Below are 16,263 nucleotides of genomic sequence, written 5' to 3'. Positions count from 1 at the left end.
GATTTATGTCGCGTACTATGCTTAGCGAACAAAATTTGACATTTAGCTGATCACATAAGGCCATGCTTTAAAGCAGCACGAATGAACCGTAGAAGAAAAAGACTCGATTCGAGCGCCACTAAAAGTGTGTTCGCAGGCCCTACATTATGCAGCCCTCGTAGACAGGAATAATACGGCTATGAGCAAACAACATTAAAGAATAAGAGCAACTTCTAGGCTCATGCAAGTAATGTAGAACGACCAAAAATCTAGGAGATATACTTATTTACAAAGAAGCACTGCAATGATGATTTGCACGGAAACGAATAAGAAAAATTACCCCCCTCTCACGAATTGAACGCGAATTTCGTTTGAGCCTCCTTCTAATCGTTTATCTAATTAGCGTCCTTCTAACTCGCCGTTCAGCTGCAAGACAACGAGAAGCACCCATACTATTGCACAGCTATGAAGCACCGGCTGTTGTGTTCAAGTGCCGATACAGGGCGGTATGTTGTAGCGATGCCTTTTCCGTTTCTATGCTTTTTCAGGCTTTTCGAGCTTGGCCAGTGGTCAGAGCGACGGTCTGCCCCCATTATCAACGGGATCAGGCGGCCGTGTGTGGTGGATGATAAGAATAGCATAGAATAAGGCATAAGGCATCGCTACAAAATAGCGGCCCTGATCTGATCACGTGCCTCTCCGAGCGCCGAGTTATATTGGGCGCTGAAGTTATCCGCCCCGCGCTGCGCTACCAGTGTGAGTCGATATCGCGCCCGCTGTGTCGATGACGTCATCCTCAAGGTCTCTCGCCTGTTCTTATCTAGACCATCCATCATCTGCCGTGAGAGCTGCGCCGTTGACATCGTTCTTGGCGTTGTGCCAACTGTCAGCGCCGAGCTTTACACAACCATATAGCTAATCTTCAAAGTCACCGTGGCATATAGGCTCATGTGCGAAAGAATATACCTAGCATTGCAGTTAGTGAAAAGCATTAATACTGTTGCGAGGTTGATAATAAAAGTTTAAGCACTTCATCATTAAAGCAAATCTTGTCGAGGTATCATTATTACAGTGGAACCCCGCAAAATAAGGTATATTGCGACACGTTAGGAAATTTCTAAAAATAATCACGAGATTCAATTCATGCCACTCACTATATACATGCTTTCGCAGCTAATGTTAGCCGAGCTCTTAAAAATAAAACAGGATACATGAGGACGCAGCCAATGGTATTTCGTCAGCACTGAGGTAGAGATCCAGGGTATTCTTCGTGATTGAACCATACATAACTAGAACCGAACAATTACGGAACTTTTTAATTGACAAATTGAACGCGCGAATTTTTATAGAAAGTAGTAATTGTGTTTTAGAACACGCGATTCAGTTGTTTTGAGTAGGCTATGTCTTGAGTACATATTTTCTTTTCTGGGTTATTTGGAAAACGCGTGAAATGTGAGAATGGGCGCATAATTACGCGTGCCTGCACCACGAGAACAGCGGTACCAGGCGTTACTAGGAATTATGAACTCTGCTCAATGCATGGCTCGGTTTCCACGTGAAATGGGCAAGGCGTCGGCGTTGCAGTTGGTCACCGTGAAAAGCGAGCTTCGTTCTCCGCGTAATGCGCGAAGCCAATGCAGTGCGCAGCGGCATTGAGGACGAGGAGGAGGGCAAAGCTTTGAGCACCTTGATAAGGCGCTGTGACTGGTTTCCTCTCGACTCAAAAGAACTACGGAAGCTGCCGCTAACGAATTCAGACATTGCGGCGTCGCCATCATCGACTCGAGGCAGTGAGAGCAGAACAGCAAAATTACGTAGGCGCTTTGACGAGCACATTATAAATGGATTTCTCCACTCTTTCTGCGCATGCGCGAGGAGCAGTGGTTGCGAGAGAGAAAGATGGGGACTTTTGGTCCTTGAGATTTCTCTTCGCCTAGGTACTACGGGGAAGAAAGTTGTTAGCTCCATTCGTCCCTAGCCGAGCTAGCAACACAATCGACAGAATGCGTGGCCAGCAAGGCGAAGAAGCCGTGTCCAAGGTGAGTTTGTTGCTATTTTGTTGTGACGGTAACATATTAAATTTTTATAGTCGCAGGGGGGTGCGTCTGGAAGTGAACTGTCTTCTCGGATGATTTTAGCGGCAAAGCATTACATCGTGTCGATGCATTGTTCATTAGTGTCGTTTAGCAAGGTCGGCATACCGCACACTTCAGGAGATTCGTGGGAACGGAAACAGTTTATGAACTTGAGTGCCGTGCCGATGTGAGTTCGTTGCCTTTTTTGTTCTTTTGCGGCGGTTTCATATTAAATTCTGATAGTCGCAGGGGGATACGTTTGGACGTGAGGTGTTTTCTCGGATGACTTTAATGGCAAAGCATTACGTCGTGCTGATACATTGTTCGTTAGTGTCCTTGAGCATATACCACACACTTCAGGGGAATCGCGGTAACGGAAACAGTTTGTGCATTCAGCTGCCGTGCCGATGAATTAGTTCTTAATGTAACTGAGCATACAACACACTTGGAGATTCGTGGGAATGGAACATTTTGTACTCTGTATGAGAAAGTACTAAAACTTGCATCGCCATGCAATGTGAGCCGTAAATCGTTGTGAAAGCTGTACAGCCACGCTGGCAAAACACGACGTCCTGCGGATGAATACCGGGCAAATGTATGCTAAAGAAAAATGGTCGTCATGCAATTTCATAGCAGTAGACTCTTGTGAAAGCTGTGCAGTAACACTGATATTGGCTACGTGGTGCAGATTCGTAGCGATTCTGAGGTGCTTGTGCGCAAGGGTAATTAATGAAGGAGCGCGTATTACTAATTCCGGCTGTTACGATGTCTAGCTCATATACGGGGAGCTATATGTGGGCGAAACAAGGGCTCGGAGCGCTACAACCGCGTGCGAAATAGCTCTGAAGGCATGCCAGTACACTTGGCCCGCGTCTCCGTGCTTGTACTGCGACAGGCGATGTGACGGCAGGTGCGCACGTATATCACACTGTATCCTCTGACAGTGACCGCTTTCCACTCTTGGTATACTTCGCCGCAATACATTGCGTATGCTTGATTGCGCGACATTGCTGCTTTACGGCGAAGCTGACTTTAGGCAAACGGCATTGTGCAACGCTCGAGCCATCTTGTCCGTCACTGCGGATAGAAAACGCATACACGTTCAAGCTATTTGAGCTGCATCATTTTAACGCGATAGCGTTAAGGAGCTCGTGTCGCAGAAAAGCCGGTGTCGTCGGTGTCGGCGTGCGCGGCGAAAAATCCCGGCAGGCAATTCATAAATGAAAACAACTTGCAACATGGGCTGCGTGGGAATCGAACCAGAGTCTCTGGAGTGTGAGGCGGAGACGCTACCACTCAGCCACAAGTTCGATGCTTCAAAGCGGTACAAAAGCGCCTCTAGTGAATGCGGTGTTGTCTCAGAAACGTGCCGTAGAAAGTTATACTGCGGTGTATATCGGTAATTATGAGCGTGTAGCTTACAGAAGCTGCAGTTACACGAGTAGCGAAGTACGTTTCCGCTACATTTCTTCTGCGCTTTCCGCACACGCAGAGCCATCTTGCGGCAAACACAGAAGACCCCCTCCTCTCATTGTACGGCGCTGCCCCGACAGGTGGCGCGCCACGCGCGCATTGGGGCTGTGCGGGGACCGGTAGGAGGCGCGTCGCGGCCCCGACTCCCTCTCCCCTGACGACGCTTAGCCGTGCTCTCTCACGGGTTGCAGAATCAAGCGTCCTTCCTTTCTTTAGATCGCTATCTACATATCTCTCTGCCCGTGCCGATCACGACGTTTGGCTGGCGTAGATCGTTTCCCCCTCCGAGACACCGAGTTCTTTGGTTCGTTCCGCTTGCTCAGGCGCACGTTTCGTTGCCGCGCCGAACGCTGCGTTGCTCGACGCTCACCGCGTGGTTGGTGGGTGCAAAGTCCGATGCCGGGCGCCTCGTAAGTGATCGCTGCGCCGTAGCGCATTGTCTTACACCCCTTGGCGGGTCGACGGGAACGCTGTCGCGTTTCACTCTTGAAGGCGAAGCTTAAGCGCCCTCCAATTTTTGTCGATGTTTAGCCCTCTTTACTAAATGAAGAGGGTAACGTACGCCTGTGTGGGTGATGTAAAAAATTGATAAAAAGCGTGGTAACCTATGTGCAGTCAGTCAAAAAAAAACTATTTATGCAGGTGTCCACGATCCTGTAAAAAAAAACATGCAATTCAATGATGACCCTCTGGAGGTGGATCCGCACCTATGTAAGCACAGCCGGCTCATCAGTCGCAAAGTAGGAGCTGAAGAGAACATTTTAATGCTCATTATACGACATTGATAGCGACTCATTCGAGGTCAGCCAATGACAAACGCATTGCCGTAAACAGTGAGACTTCGCCTTAATCCGCAATGCTTATGTGGCGAACCGGAGAGCAAAAGGTGAAAACAATGTTTTCATACAAGGCAAGTCATCCATGTAGTGGAATTGCGTTTGTCGTTCGTGTAATGTTGACGCACTTACTTTCACAATTCCAACTTTTACTGCAACTTAGGTTCCTTTGGTGCAGATGCTTCTACTGTAAACATCCAAACTATAATTTATCAAATCAGGTTGCCGTCTTGTATATTTAGAAATTTTCCTCCGGTCTTAAGTCTTTTCTGAATCTGGAAGAGCTGGCTGATTGCACAAACGTACCACGTAGCCAATATCAGTGTTACTACATCTACAGCTTTCACAAGGATCTACTGCTATGAAACTGCATGACGACCATTTTTCTTTAGCATACATTTGTTCCGTATTCATCCGCAGGGCACAGTGTTTTGCCAGTGTGGCTGTACAGCTCTCACAACGATCTACTCCTCAGATTGCATGGCGACGCAAGTTTTAGTACTTTCACATACAGAGTACAAAATGTTCCATTCCCACGAATCTCCAAGTGTGTTGTATGCTCAGTTACATTAAGAGCTAATGCATTGGCACGGCATTTGAATTCACAAACTGTTTCCGTTCCCGCGATTACCCTGAAGTGTGTGGTATATGCTCAAGGACACTAATGAACAATGTATCGGCGCGACGTAATGCTTTGCCATTAAAGTCATCCGAGAAAACGCCTCACGTCCAAACCTATCCCCCTGCGACTATCAGAATTTAATATGAAACCGCCGCAAAAGAACAACACAAAAAAAGCAACAAACTCTCATCGGCTCGGCAGTCGAATTCATAAACCGTTTTCGTTCCCGCGAATCTCCTGAAGTGTGCGTTATGCTGACCTTGCTCAACGACACTAATGAACAATGCTTTGCCGATGTAATGCACGATGTAATGCTTTGCCACTAAAGTCATCCAAGAAGACGCCTCACTTCCAAATGTATCCCCCTGCGACTATAAAAATTTAATATGCTACCGTCCCAACAATATAGCAAGAAACTCACCTTGGACACGCCACGCATTCTGTCGATTGCGTTGCCAGCTCGGCTAGGGACGAACGCAGCTAACAACTTTCTTCGCAGTACCTACATGGTACCCAGGCGAACAGAAATCTCAAGGACCGAAAGTCCCGACATTTTTCTCTCGCGACCACTGCTCCTCGCGCACGTGCAAAAAGAGCGCAGAAATCCAATTATGATGTGCTCGTGGCGCTTTGCGGCCGAGCTGCCGCCGGCAATATGTGCGCCGACGGAAGCGGCGTAGCGCTCACGTGACCGGGAACCGGCCGGATCTCGCCATTGCTCCGACGGATGCATTGCCCAGAGGGCGCTGCGAAAAAGGTGATAAAAAGCGCCCTCTGTCCAAAAATGGGTCGTACCAAGCTCGGTCGTCTGCTTCGGAAAGCACGTTTACAATATGGACCCGCCACTTTCGGTTGTGTTGTATCACGGCCTGCAGCAAATATCGGGCGCCGAAGATTTTTTCAGGGGTGGCACGCTGCGTAAAGGCAAGAAATTATGCAGTGCCGAATGCATGTACGCCGTTCAAGAATCAAGCGGCGAAGTTTTAGCGCGGTGTCAATCGCAAGTGAAGCGAGTCGCGTACGAAGTGGAACTTCAGGTAAGGTTTGCACGCTGCTAGATTCAGGCGCACAAACGCGAGGAAATGCTTGCTATAAATGAATCCACAGCAGCGATAAGCAGACATCATGTGTACGGAACTGCTCGAGAACACGACGGTACGCGTCGCGATGTACGAACTGCTCGAGCGCACGATCGTACGCGCCGCGACGGCAGCGGTCTTTCGACATGCCGCGAAACGGCGGGCCTCCTGCAATCTTTGTTGACTGCATGCCGCTAAACAAGTAGTTATGCCTGCGTTGTAGTAGCGGCCATCTGTCCCTTTTAGTAAATGGTAATAACTGATGCAATGCATATGAGCTCGCACGTACGTGCGAATCGCGCTGCAGCGCGAGCTCGTGCACAGCTCGCTTGATGCAGCTTTTAATGACAGCGCTCGAACATCGGTCTGCTGTAATCAATACTACCTTGCTGCGCTGCCTCAACATGCTGGCTTGAGGTTAAGTATGAGCACATTTAACTCTCTAACTTGTGCTGCTCGTAGTGGAGTAGTGAATTGTCACCGAATCAGCCCGACCATTTGTGGTCATTTGCACACACCTGGTCACCACTTCGCATCGGTCGAATTGTTCATTGATCGCTGTGGCCGGGTCTCGAATCGTGAATTACCAGCCATGCCTGCTGCTATGTCGGTCTGCTGTCGGGACTGTAGGTGCAAAAGACCGAAATTTAGAACGCAGATAATCAAGCAAGCTTCAAGACAGGCGAAGCAGTCAGCATGGCGCGAAGTTTCGCTTACTTAGCGCGACGAACTGCAGCTATGCAGCGCGCCCGTCGCTCCACTTCGTGAGGCCTTGAAAGAAAACGGTAGAATCTGATGTTGGGATTCAGGCCTTCTTGTTCATGGCAGCCCACGACGCAGAAGTAATGACGGTGACGCCTTTTCGAGGCAGGGCTAGGTCTCTCCGGATCGGCGTCACCGATTCCTTCTGCTCCCAGCATTACGGCACACGGAGAGTCCGTTTTCGTTAAACTATAGGCTGCGTCGAGCTCGCAGCGTGGTCGGCATGGTCTGTGAGAAGTGACGAGCCTTTTCGCACTCGCAACAGGGCAAAAAAAAGTGCGAATCGACGCGAAACTCGGCCTAGAAACGTGCTACGCCACAGCCTGGGCTTAATACGACCCAAGCTGGTACGACCCAAATGTCGTTTCCCGCGCCGCCACCAGGCGCCGCTACTATACCTCAAACTCCAGCGCAAGACGCCCATAAGGGCGCTTCTAGTCGGATTTCAGCGAACTGAAAGAAGCGAATTTAATGGGAGCATCTCTTTTTTAGACCCCCCCCCCCCCGATGTATATGACAACCTCTGGAGTGCTCAAAAACAATCAATTTCGCAGCGTGCGAATTTCATTCGCGTTTATTTGGTTGTTGTTTCCCGCCCTCTAGCAGTTGGTTCCTAACAGTGAGTCTCCGTCACATGAACACACTAGAACAGCAAGGAGTTATATACCTACAGAAAACGGAAAAAGAAACCCTAGCTTACTCCCGGCAATCCTGGAGCCGCTTTCGGGGCATATGTACAGCTGGTAAAATTAGTGAACGTTGTCACACTTGAGGTACGTCCAAGTCTCCTGCATCTGCTTACAGATGCCTACTGGCATTCACATCAATCCGACGCCATAATCCTGTCTGACGGGCAACTCATGCCCAACATTTCGGGCTTCAGGCAAGCGTAGTATTTCACGCCCTGCTAGCTAGTGAGAGGTCACCGTGGCACTGACGACCGCAGTCAATAAAGCCTGGGCTCTTGATTAAATCTGGGTGCTGCCAGTAAGAATGCGATGGCAGCTGTAGAGAAAATACTCTTGTTCTAATACGAAGAGCTTTTCCCCATAAAATGTCCAGCCACGTTTTTATTTGCCTAATCTCGACGCAAGGGAAGATGACTCTTTCAGTGGTAGGAGCACCTACATTGTTGAAGCACCATCCTCGAGGCAAGCTAAGATTCGATTAACTACAAATGCAAATTGTTCAACTGATCAACAAGGCGAAAATAAGTGATATTTGAAACTATAACATGAGAAAGACTGAAGAAGCCGTGAAAAACTGACGCAGCCTGAAATCAGTGAGAAGGAAACTTAGCATAGGACAAACCAAGTAGTATGCACTGAAAGATAAACAGGATAATATCAGCAATCTCGAAGGTATAGTAAAAGCAGCGGAATAATTCTATACTGACCGGCACAGTACCCAGAGGAGTCAGGATACCTCCATTTGAAAGAGTAATGAACAGGATACAGAAACTCCTCCAATAACTAGCGATGAGGTGAGAAGGGCCTTAGAAGAAATGAAACTAGTAAGAGTGGCAGGAGAAGATGGAATAACAGTCGATTTAATCAAAGGTGGCGACATATTGCTAGGAAACCTGGCGGTTCTTAACGCGTAGTGTGTATCGACTGCAAGGTTCCCAGAAAACTGGTAGAATGCAAACATTATAGTAATCCCCAAAAGGGAGACGTTAAAGAATTGAAAAATTATAGGTGCATTAGCTTAATTGCAGTATTATATAAAATATGCACCAAAATAATCTCCAGTAGAATAAGGGAGAGCGTAAACTTTATTTCTAAATCAATAAGATTTGAGTCCGGCGTCCTTTTAGTGGGTCTGGGCACCCGTCGCGGACGCGGTTCCGAGACCTTGTCTCGAAGCAGCTTCCTCGGCTCGCTGGACGGCCCAGAGTTGTGCTGTCAGGTTCGAGCTGAGCAGTGCGGTCTTCCAGCGCGAGTGGAGGCTGGCGGTGGAAGAGACGGAGGGGTCGGCACTGCCCTACTTGTTTGTCAAGTCCCGACACTCCCATAGCATGTGATTAAGTGTGGCAACCTCACCACACGATGTGCATCTGTTTGTAGTGTACATGTCTGGATATATGGCGTGCATGAGTCTGGGGTTTCTGTAAGAATGTGTTTGTAATTGTCTGAAGTGTACTGCTTGCATCCTGTCTAACTTAGCGTGAGGGAGCGCGTATACGCGTCTTTGTAACTGGTAGTGTGTCGTGATGTCGTGGAACCTGGTCAAACGATCCTTCCACGCCCAGACGTTTGCAGTACCCCGCGGGGGCTCTTCCTCCGATGATGCTCGGTGAGTGAGGCCTCGAGCAACGCGGTGAGCCGCTTCGTTGGGGGTGCTCAGTCCAGTGTGTGCCGGGATCCATAGCAAGTGCCTTCGGGTATCGAAGTCGGCCTCTCACTGGTGTATAGGATGTCACTGGAGTATCTGATACGCCTCTTGCGAGATGCGCCCATTTGCAAAATTGCGAATTGCCGTTTGCGAATCGCAGATCACGTATGTTGCTTTGGTTTGTGTGAGTGTCAGTGCTATGGGCGCTTCCTCTGCCGCTTCGGCATGTGCCGTGTTCACGGTGACGCTCGTGAGGTGGTCGCCTCGCTGGCTAGCAACTGCCGCCACGAAACTCTTCCTGTCTCGATAATTGGCTGCGTCGGTGAAGACCGCCTCCTTGTTGTTGGGGTAACTTTGGTTCATGTGTTGCGCACTGGCTTTACGTCTCCCCGTGTGGTGTTGGGGGTGCATGTTGCGAGGCAATGGGGGTACGTATAATTGTTCGCGTATGGTTCTTGAAATTTGTACTTTGATGCCGTGCTGCGTGTGGTACGTGATGCCGAGCTTTTCGAGCACGTGTCTGCCCGGGCGGGTCTTGGATAGGCGCTCGAGTTGGGACACTTGTCGCGCCTTCACGAGTTCCTCGAGCGTATTGTATAGACCTAGTTCTAAGAGCTTGGTGGTGCTGACTCCGGGCGCAAGTACCAACGTACATTTGTACGCCTTGCGTATGAGGGCGTCGAGCTTATTTCTTTCCGCTACCGTCCAGTGTGAAACGCTGCCGTGTACTTTGAGAAATGACAAAGGCTTGTATGAGTTGTATGACGCTGCCTTCGCGCATGCCCGCGTGTTTGTTGGTGATGCGTCGAATGAGCTGCATCGTGCTGGTGGCCTTGGCCGTTATCTTGCGAAGTGCTTCGCCATTGCCGCCCGTGTGTTCGATCCCCATTCCTAATGCTCCTATCTTATCTACCATCCGGATGGGTAGGCCATTCGGTGCCATCAATTGGATATGTTCCTTTTCCGGGGGGTTGACAGCCTTTAGGTGGGCGCCCCTTTCTCACCGGTCTATATAGCAGCAGTTCTAATTTTTTGGCCGAGCCGGCAAGTCCCGTGCCCACGAGGTAGTTTTCCACGCATTGAATGGCCTGCTGTAAACGTTGCTCGATCGGTCCGTCACTGCCCGTTGTTGTCCAGATCGTAATATTATCCGCGTATAGCGTGTGATGCAGTCCTTCAATTTGAAGCAATCGGTTAGGTAACCCCAGCAGGACAAGGTTGAAGAGCATCGGCGAGATCACCGAGCCCTGCGGGGTGCCCGAGCTCCCGATGTTGATTTGATCTGACTCTAGTTGTCACACTCGCATGCGAGCGGTTCTTCCCGTGAGGAAGTCTCGGACGTAGTTGTACGTTCGCAGTCCGAGATTTAGCTTGTCGATTTGTCGCAATATGGCATCGTGGCGAACGTTATCGAACGCCTTCTTCAGGTCCAGCCCGAGGATGGCTCTCGTGGAGCGCCCCGCATTGTCTATAATTTTATGCTTTATTTGCAGAAGGGCGTCTTGCGTGGAGAGACGTCTTCTGAACCCAATCATGGTGTGTGGAAATAATTCGTTGTCCTCGAGGTAATCCGTGAGTCTATTGAGAAACGCGTGCTCCACCAACTTGCCCACGTAAGACGTGAGGGAGATGGGGCGCAGGTTCTCCAGATGTAGTTTCTTGCCGGGTTTCGGTATCAGTATGATATTTGCTTCTTTCCATTGCTGGGGTAGCTTGCCGCGCGCCCAACACTTGTTAATATATTTTGTGAGTTTCTCGATCGATCCGTAATCGAGATTGCGTAGTGCCTTATTGGATATTCGATCGGGGCCAGCTGGGGGCCGACTTGGTGTTGAGTTTCACGAGGGCCGCCTGGATTTCGGCAATGGAGAATTCCGCGTCTAGGGTGGCGTTGCTTTCTCCCGAGTAGTCCTTATATATGTGCGGTGGCGTTTGGGATATGTAAAGGCATTCCACATCCCGTAGGAATTTTTGCTCCGTTCCCCCGTAAGCGTGTATGATTTTGTATATGCCTTGTATGCGTGTGGGCTTGGTGTTGGTGGGATCAATCAGGTACCGTAGTATCTGCCACGTGCAACGCGCTGTGAGTTGACCGTCCATCTCCGCACATTTCTCTTCCCATTGTTGTTGTTGCAGGTTAACTGCGTGCTTTTATATTTCTTTGTTGAGTTGGGCTATCCGTTTACGTAGTCTGCTATTGTGTCTCTGTTGTTTCCATCGGTGCTGCAGGTGGGTTTTGGCTTCCCACATGTGCAGCAACCGGGAGTCTATTGTCTCGACCCCAGCTCTCGACGGGATCGTTTGCGTCACGCGCTCGATATCCCACCCATAAGGGAAACACTGGGCTTTAATCGACCAAGGGAACATGCTGGCTTCAGGATGGGATATTCTACAATGAATCATAACCATGTCATTAATCAGGTAATCGAGAAATCTGCAGAGTAAAATAAGCCTCTCTATATGGCTTTCATCGATTACGAAAAGCATTTGATTTAGCAGAGATACCAGCAGTCAAAGAGGCATTACGCAATCAAGGAGTACAGACCGCTTACGCAAATACCTTGGAAAATATCTACAGAGATTCCACAGCTACCTTAATTCTACACACAAAAAAAGCAGGAAGATACCTATAGAGAAAGAGGTCAAACACGGAGACACAAACTCTCCAATGCTTTTCACTGCGTGTTTGGAAGAAGTACTCAAGCTATTAAACTGGGAAGGCTTAGAAGTAAGGATCGACGGCGAATATCTCAGCAAACTTCGGTTTGCCGATGACATTGTTCTGTTCAGCAACACTGCAGATGAGTTGCAACAAATCATTGAGGACATTAACAGAGAGAGTGTAAGTATGGGGTTGAAGATAATATGCAGAAGACAATGATGAATAGCCGGGTAAGGGAATAAGAGTTCAGGATCGCCAATCAGCCTCTAGATTCTGTGAAGGAGTACGTTTACCTGTGCCAATTAATCACAGGGGACCCTGATCTTGAGCAGGAACTTCATAGAAGAATAAGAATTGGTTGGATCGCATATGGTAGATTTTGTCGGCTCCTGACTGGAAGCTTGCCATGATCATTGAAGATGAAGGTGTGCAATCAGTGCATTTCACCGGTGCTGACATATTGGGCTGAGACTTCGAGATTGACAAAGAAGCTTGAGACCAATTTAAGGACCACGCAAAGAGCGATGGAACGAAGAATGCTAGGCATAGCGTTAAGAGACAGAAAGAGAGCGGTTTGGATCAGAGAGAAAACGCGTATAGCGATATTGGAATGAACAAGAAGCGAAAAAAAAAAAAATGGAGCTGCGCACGTCATGTAATGCGCAGGTTTGATAATCGTTGGACGATTAGGGTTACAGGATTGGTATCAAGAGAAGAGAAACGCAGCCGAGGACGGCTGAAGTTTACGTGGAGCGATGAAATTAGGAAATTCGCGGGCGCTGGTTGGTATCGGTTGGCGCGGGTCAGGGTGTAATTAGAGATCGCAGGAAGGCGCATTCGTCCTGCAGTGGGCATAAAATAGGCTGATGACGGTGATATTTATTTTTATTTAAAGTTACCTTACAGGGCCCTAGAAGCATTGTGTAAAGGGGGAGAGTACACTCAAAGGTTATGGAATGATTAGAGGATTAGAATACATATTTGAATAATTATACAAGAAATACATTGTAAGAAATGCGCTAAATACACTAATGTAGTGTTAATATTGTACAATGGGCAAACCAAATGGTTTGAACGCGAGATGTCATTGAACAAGAAACTTCCACAACGTAAAACATCATGAATAGATTTACAGAACGACCAGGACATATTTGGCTATAACAAAACATTATTTAAGGGATAGTAGCATAAAGGTCGTGTAACTAAGAGCATTATCATATTGTTCTACTGCTACCGCTAGCTGTACTGCTTCCGCAAAAACTACAGTGTAGCATGGGGTCTTTTCTTCACAGCATCATAGACATTGCGAAGAAAGACTGCTGGGCCAGAAGCCAGAGCTGATGCAGGCCAACGTTCGCGTGCTTTAGGTTACATGATAATCCAAACGCGACACTGTGTCTCGTTGGTCACTATGGGAGGGGTTTTCTACCAGCGCCAATCTTATACAGATAAAACTTATACAGACAACGTAGAGCGCTGGCCTTTTACATGACATTTTTCGTTCGTCGACTACGACACCTAAGGGTCAGGGTGGGAACGCAAGGTGCTCGAGGGCTTTCTCGCAACCGCTGTGCTATCGATCGCAGAAGGAGAGCGGGGACACGTTCCTCGATTTCCTGATGGACAACTGCCGGGATCGCTTCAGGCAGCGCGACCAGTTGCTGCCAGGGTGTGCAGGCACTGGCAAAACGACCGAGCAGCCGCGCAAGTCCGGAGAGCACAGCCGCGGTTGGACGGGTTTCGTGAGCTTCCTGGCCGAGCTCCTGGCAGCCATCACAGAGAGAGGAAGCGTGGTCGGCACCAAGCTCTGCGGACGTGCTTTCTGCCTGGCGGCGATGCTGTGCGAGTGCTGCAAGAACATGGTCGATGAGATGACACAGGACAGCGCTGCCGAGGTCCGTGGGCGATGACCGTCCTCTGCGCTGTGAATGCTACATTGCGAGCCCGTCTATATCCGCACGAGCGTTGATGTAAACCAGGGAAGGCAATGTAGCACGGCACGCAGTAGCAATGCTTTGCGGCAACCGAGGATATAGCTTCGTAGTGAGTCTAATACAGGCAAATCAAACGCTACGATCGGCCACCCGAACAAATTAGCATATGAATGAATGTTTATTTCCACAAAACATGTACAATACAGTGGAGTGGTAGGAGAGTGGAAAAAAAAGCTGAACATGGCAGCTTCGCTGTTCCCAAATCCCACAAACATCCGAGCAGCAGGGTGGAGCAACATATTTCGTAATGACTATAAGAAATTAGCGATTATATAAATACAAAAAGATTGATCACCCAGTTAATAAAAAACATTTTGAATCATAATTGAATCAGACATAGTTTAGACATGAAAGATATAACTGAATCCTTTAGAGGCGTGAAAGAAAGTTAAAAAGAAACTGGAAAACACGGCAGTGCATCAATTTCATTACTCATGAGCTAATTGAGTAACCTAGGCAGTCTAGAACATAGCATTTGCATGCCGTAATGAGTACGCGAGTGAGGTGTGTACCAGTATTCCGGAAATCGGGTTGTGTAACGAGCTTTACGCTTCCTGAGTTGGGCTATTGACTGTGTAAGGCTTATATTGCTTTTGTGCTTGTTTTGATAGGCTATCAGCAGGCGGTATAACATAGGACTTGCAATTTTTAAAATTGAAGCTCTGAAATAAGGAGGCAGAGAGGAAGTCGTACGGCTTGTTACATATAGCACGAACCGCTTTATCCTGTAGTACGTAGAACTTCTTAATGTTTGTTGAACAAGTCGTACCCGACACATGGCAACAGTAGTTTAAGTGGCTCATGAAACAGGAATTATATACCAACTGTTTATTGGAACGGGGGAGAAAGCTCAGTGAGTAGATGAAACCAGTAATTTGGAATAGTTTGCCTGCCACGAAATCTGTATGATTGTTCCAAGTCATGTGTTGGTCAAAGTGTACACCTACAGATTTTACAGATTCAGTGACTTCAATCGTAGGGAAATTATTCCTGAGGTGTTCTTGTAAAGTGGCCTGCATATTTTTATACCGAAATAGCACTCCTTTAGTTTTTGTAGAGTTAATACTTAGGCCAATTTCGACTAACTACTTATATAACTTTTCCAATGCGATATTAGGCTTTGAGACTAAATCAATTGGTTTTTTTGGCGGAAGAAATAACGTGGTATCATGAGCATATATTATAAAATGTGAGTATCGATTAATGTTTACCAAATCGTGGGCATAAATTTTAAGAAGGGGCCTTAAAATGCTGCCCTGTGGAACACCAATATTAACTGAAGGAGGTTCAGATGCCTTATTGCTTATTTGTACACTAAGTCATCCTGGGCAACATGCCTTCCAACGCCGTGTGAACGTTAGAAGAAAGCACATCAATGCTTTGTGTGACTTGGCATGGATTTGTCGCAAGGTATCCCAGTCACTTTCATTCTTTTTGTCGCTTAGTCTAGAACGTTATTATGAGCAGTCACGTTTTCAATTTTCACGGTGGTTTCTTTTTAAGGCATGACTTCCATAGCATAACCGTATCTCTAGATAACTCGCTTGTTGCTAAATATAGATGCTCGGTAACACTCGCTGTACGTAATTATTCTCTATATCTTACGAGTATTGCTTAACACTGTTCTGAAATCCACCCAAGTTTATTGGAGCCTATTAAACCTCAGTAATTAATGTCGTAGAGCAAATTTGATCGATTTGTCTCCAGAATTATCACCAAAACAACCAGCAAGGTCGCTGGATGCCATAAAACGATAAGCACGGGGTAACGAGACGGAAAATGTAGTGGCCATCATCGCTGTGCTATCGCTAACGCACTTGGTATACGTATGAACGCTTCGTCCTTGCTTTTGCGCAGTTGGAGTGCCTTCGCTTCGCGCTGAAGAGCGCCGGCAGGAGCGCCGAGCGAGCCGCTCCCCTCCGCGTGGCGGCGCTGGCCAAGTGCCTGCGGGACAGATTCCTCGCGGCGGGATGCCCGCCAGGGGTGCGCGTGGCGCTCCTCGAACTTCTCGAGCTGCGAGCTTCGGGGTGGAAAATGGAGGCGCTCCAAGAACGCTATTACACGACAGGTGCCGGTGGTGCTCGGCGCTCTGATTGACATTCGGTTGCGATTGTGCTGTGTTGAGGGGTGCGAAGGCACTGTAGTAAACTGTTATCAAGCATGGTGTTCTTTTTTTGTCGAATAATTCATGTAACGAAAGCTAATCTTTGGTTTAACTTGTGTCATTTCAACAGGTTGCATGCGAAGCGAGTGCTTTATGAACAGTAAGAGACATTTTAGGCGACGGTCTAAACTTGGACTGAAGTCAGTGCGGATCAGATAATGGCCTTTGACATTTCGCACCGATAATGCAATTAAGAGCCCTGCCATGTATTATTTGCTCACTACGTTATCAGTCGGACTATTATAGAGCACCTTAATTTTTGCAGTGCAGCATGAATAATTTG

The 16,263-nt window shown here is 47.9% G+C and overlaps 1 protein-coding gene across 2 annotated transcripts in view; it reads left to right on the top strand.

Annotated features, from left to right (window-relative positions):
- The window catches only part of LOC126526646 (MIF4G domain-containing protein-like), a 102,527-nt gene extending 86,509 nt beyond the window's left edge, over positions 1–16,018 (top strand). For both annotated transcript variants that reach the window (XM_050174513.3, XM_055068328.2), the window contains exons 6-7: positions 13,409–13,717; positions 15,674–16,018. In XM_050174513.3, coding sequence (XP_050030470.1) covers positions 13,409–13,717; positions 15,674–15,913 — 549 coding nt within the window. In that variant the 3' untranslated portion in view covers positions 15,914–16,018. The remainder of the gene's footprint in view (positions 1–13,408; positions 13,718–15,673) is intronic.
- The last annotated feature ends 245 nt before the right edge of the window (positions 16,019–16,263 follow it).

Source organism: Dermacentor andersoni, chromosome 8 (genome assembly GCF_023375885.2).
Source record: "Dermacentor andersoni chromosome 8, qqDerAnde1_hic_scaffold, whole genome shotgun sequence".
NCBI lineage: Eukaryota > Metazoa > Arthropoda > Arachnida > Ixodida > Ixodidae > Dermacentor > Dermacentor andersoni.
The sequence above is the reverse complement of the archived record's forward strand: the minus strand, read 5'-3'. Positions and strand labels throughout refer to the sequence as shown.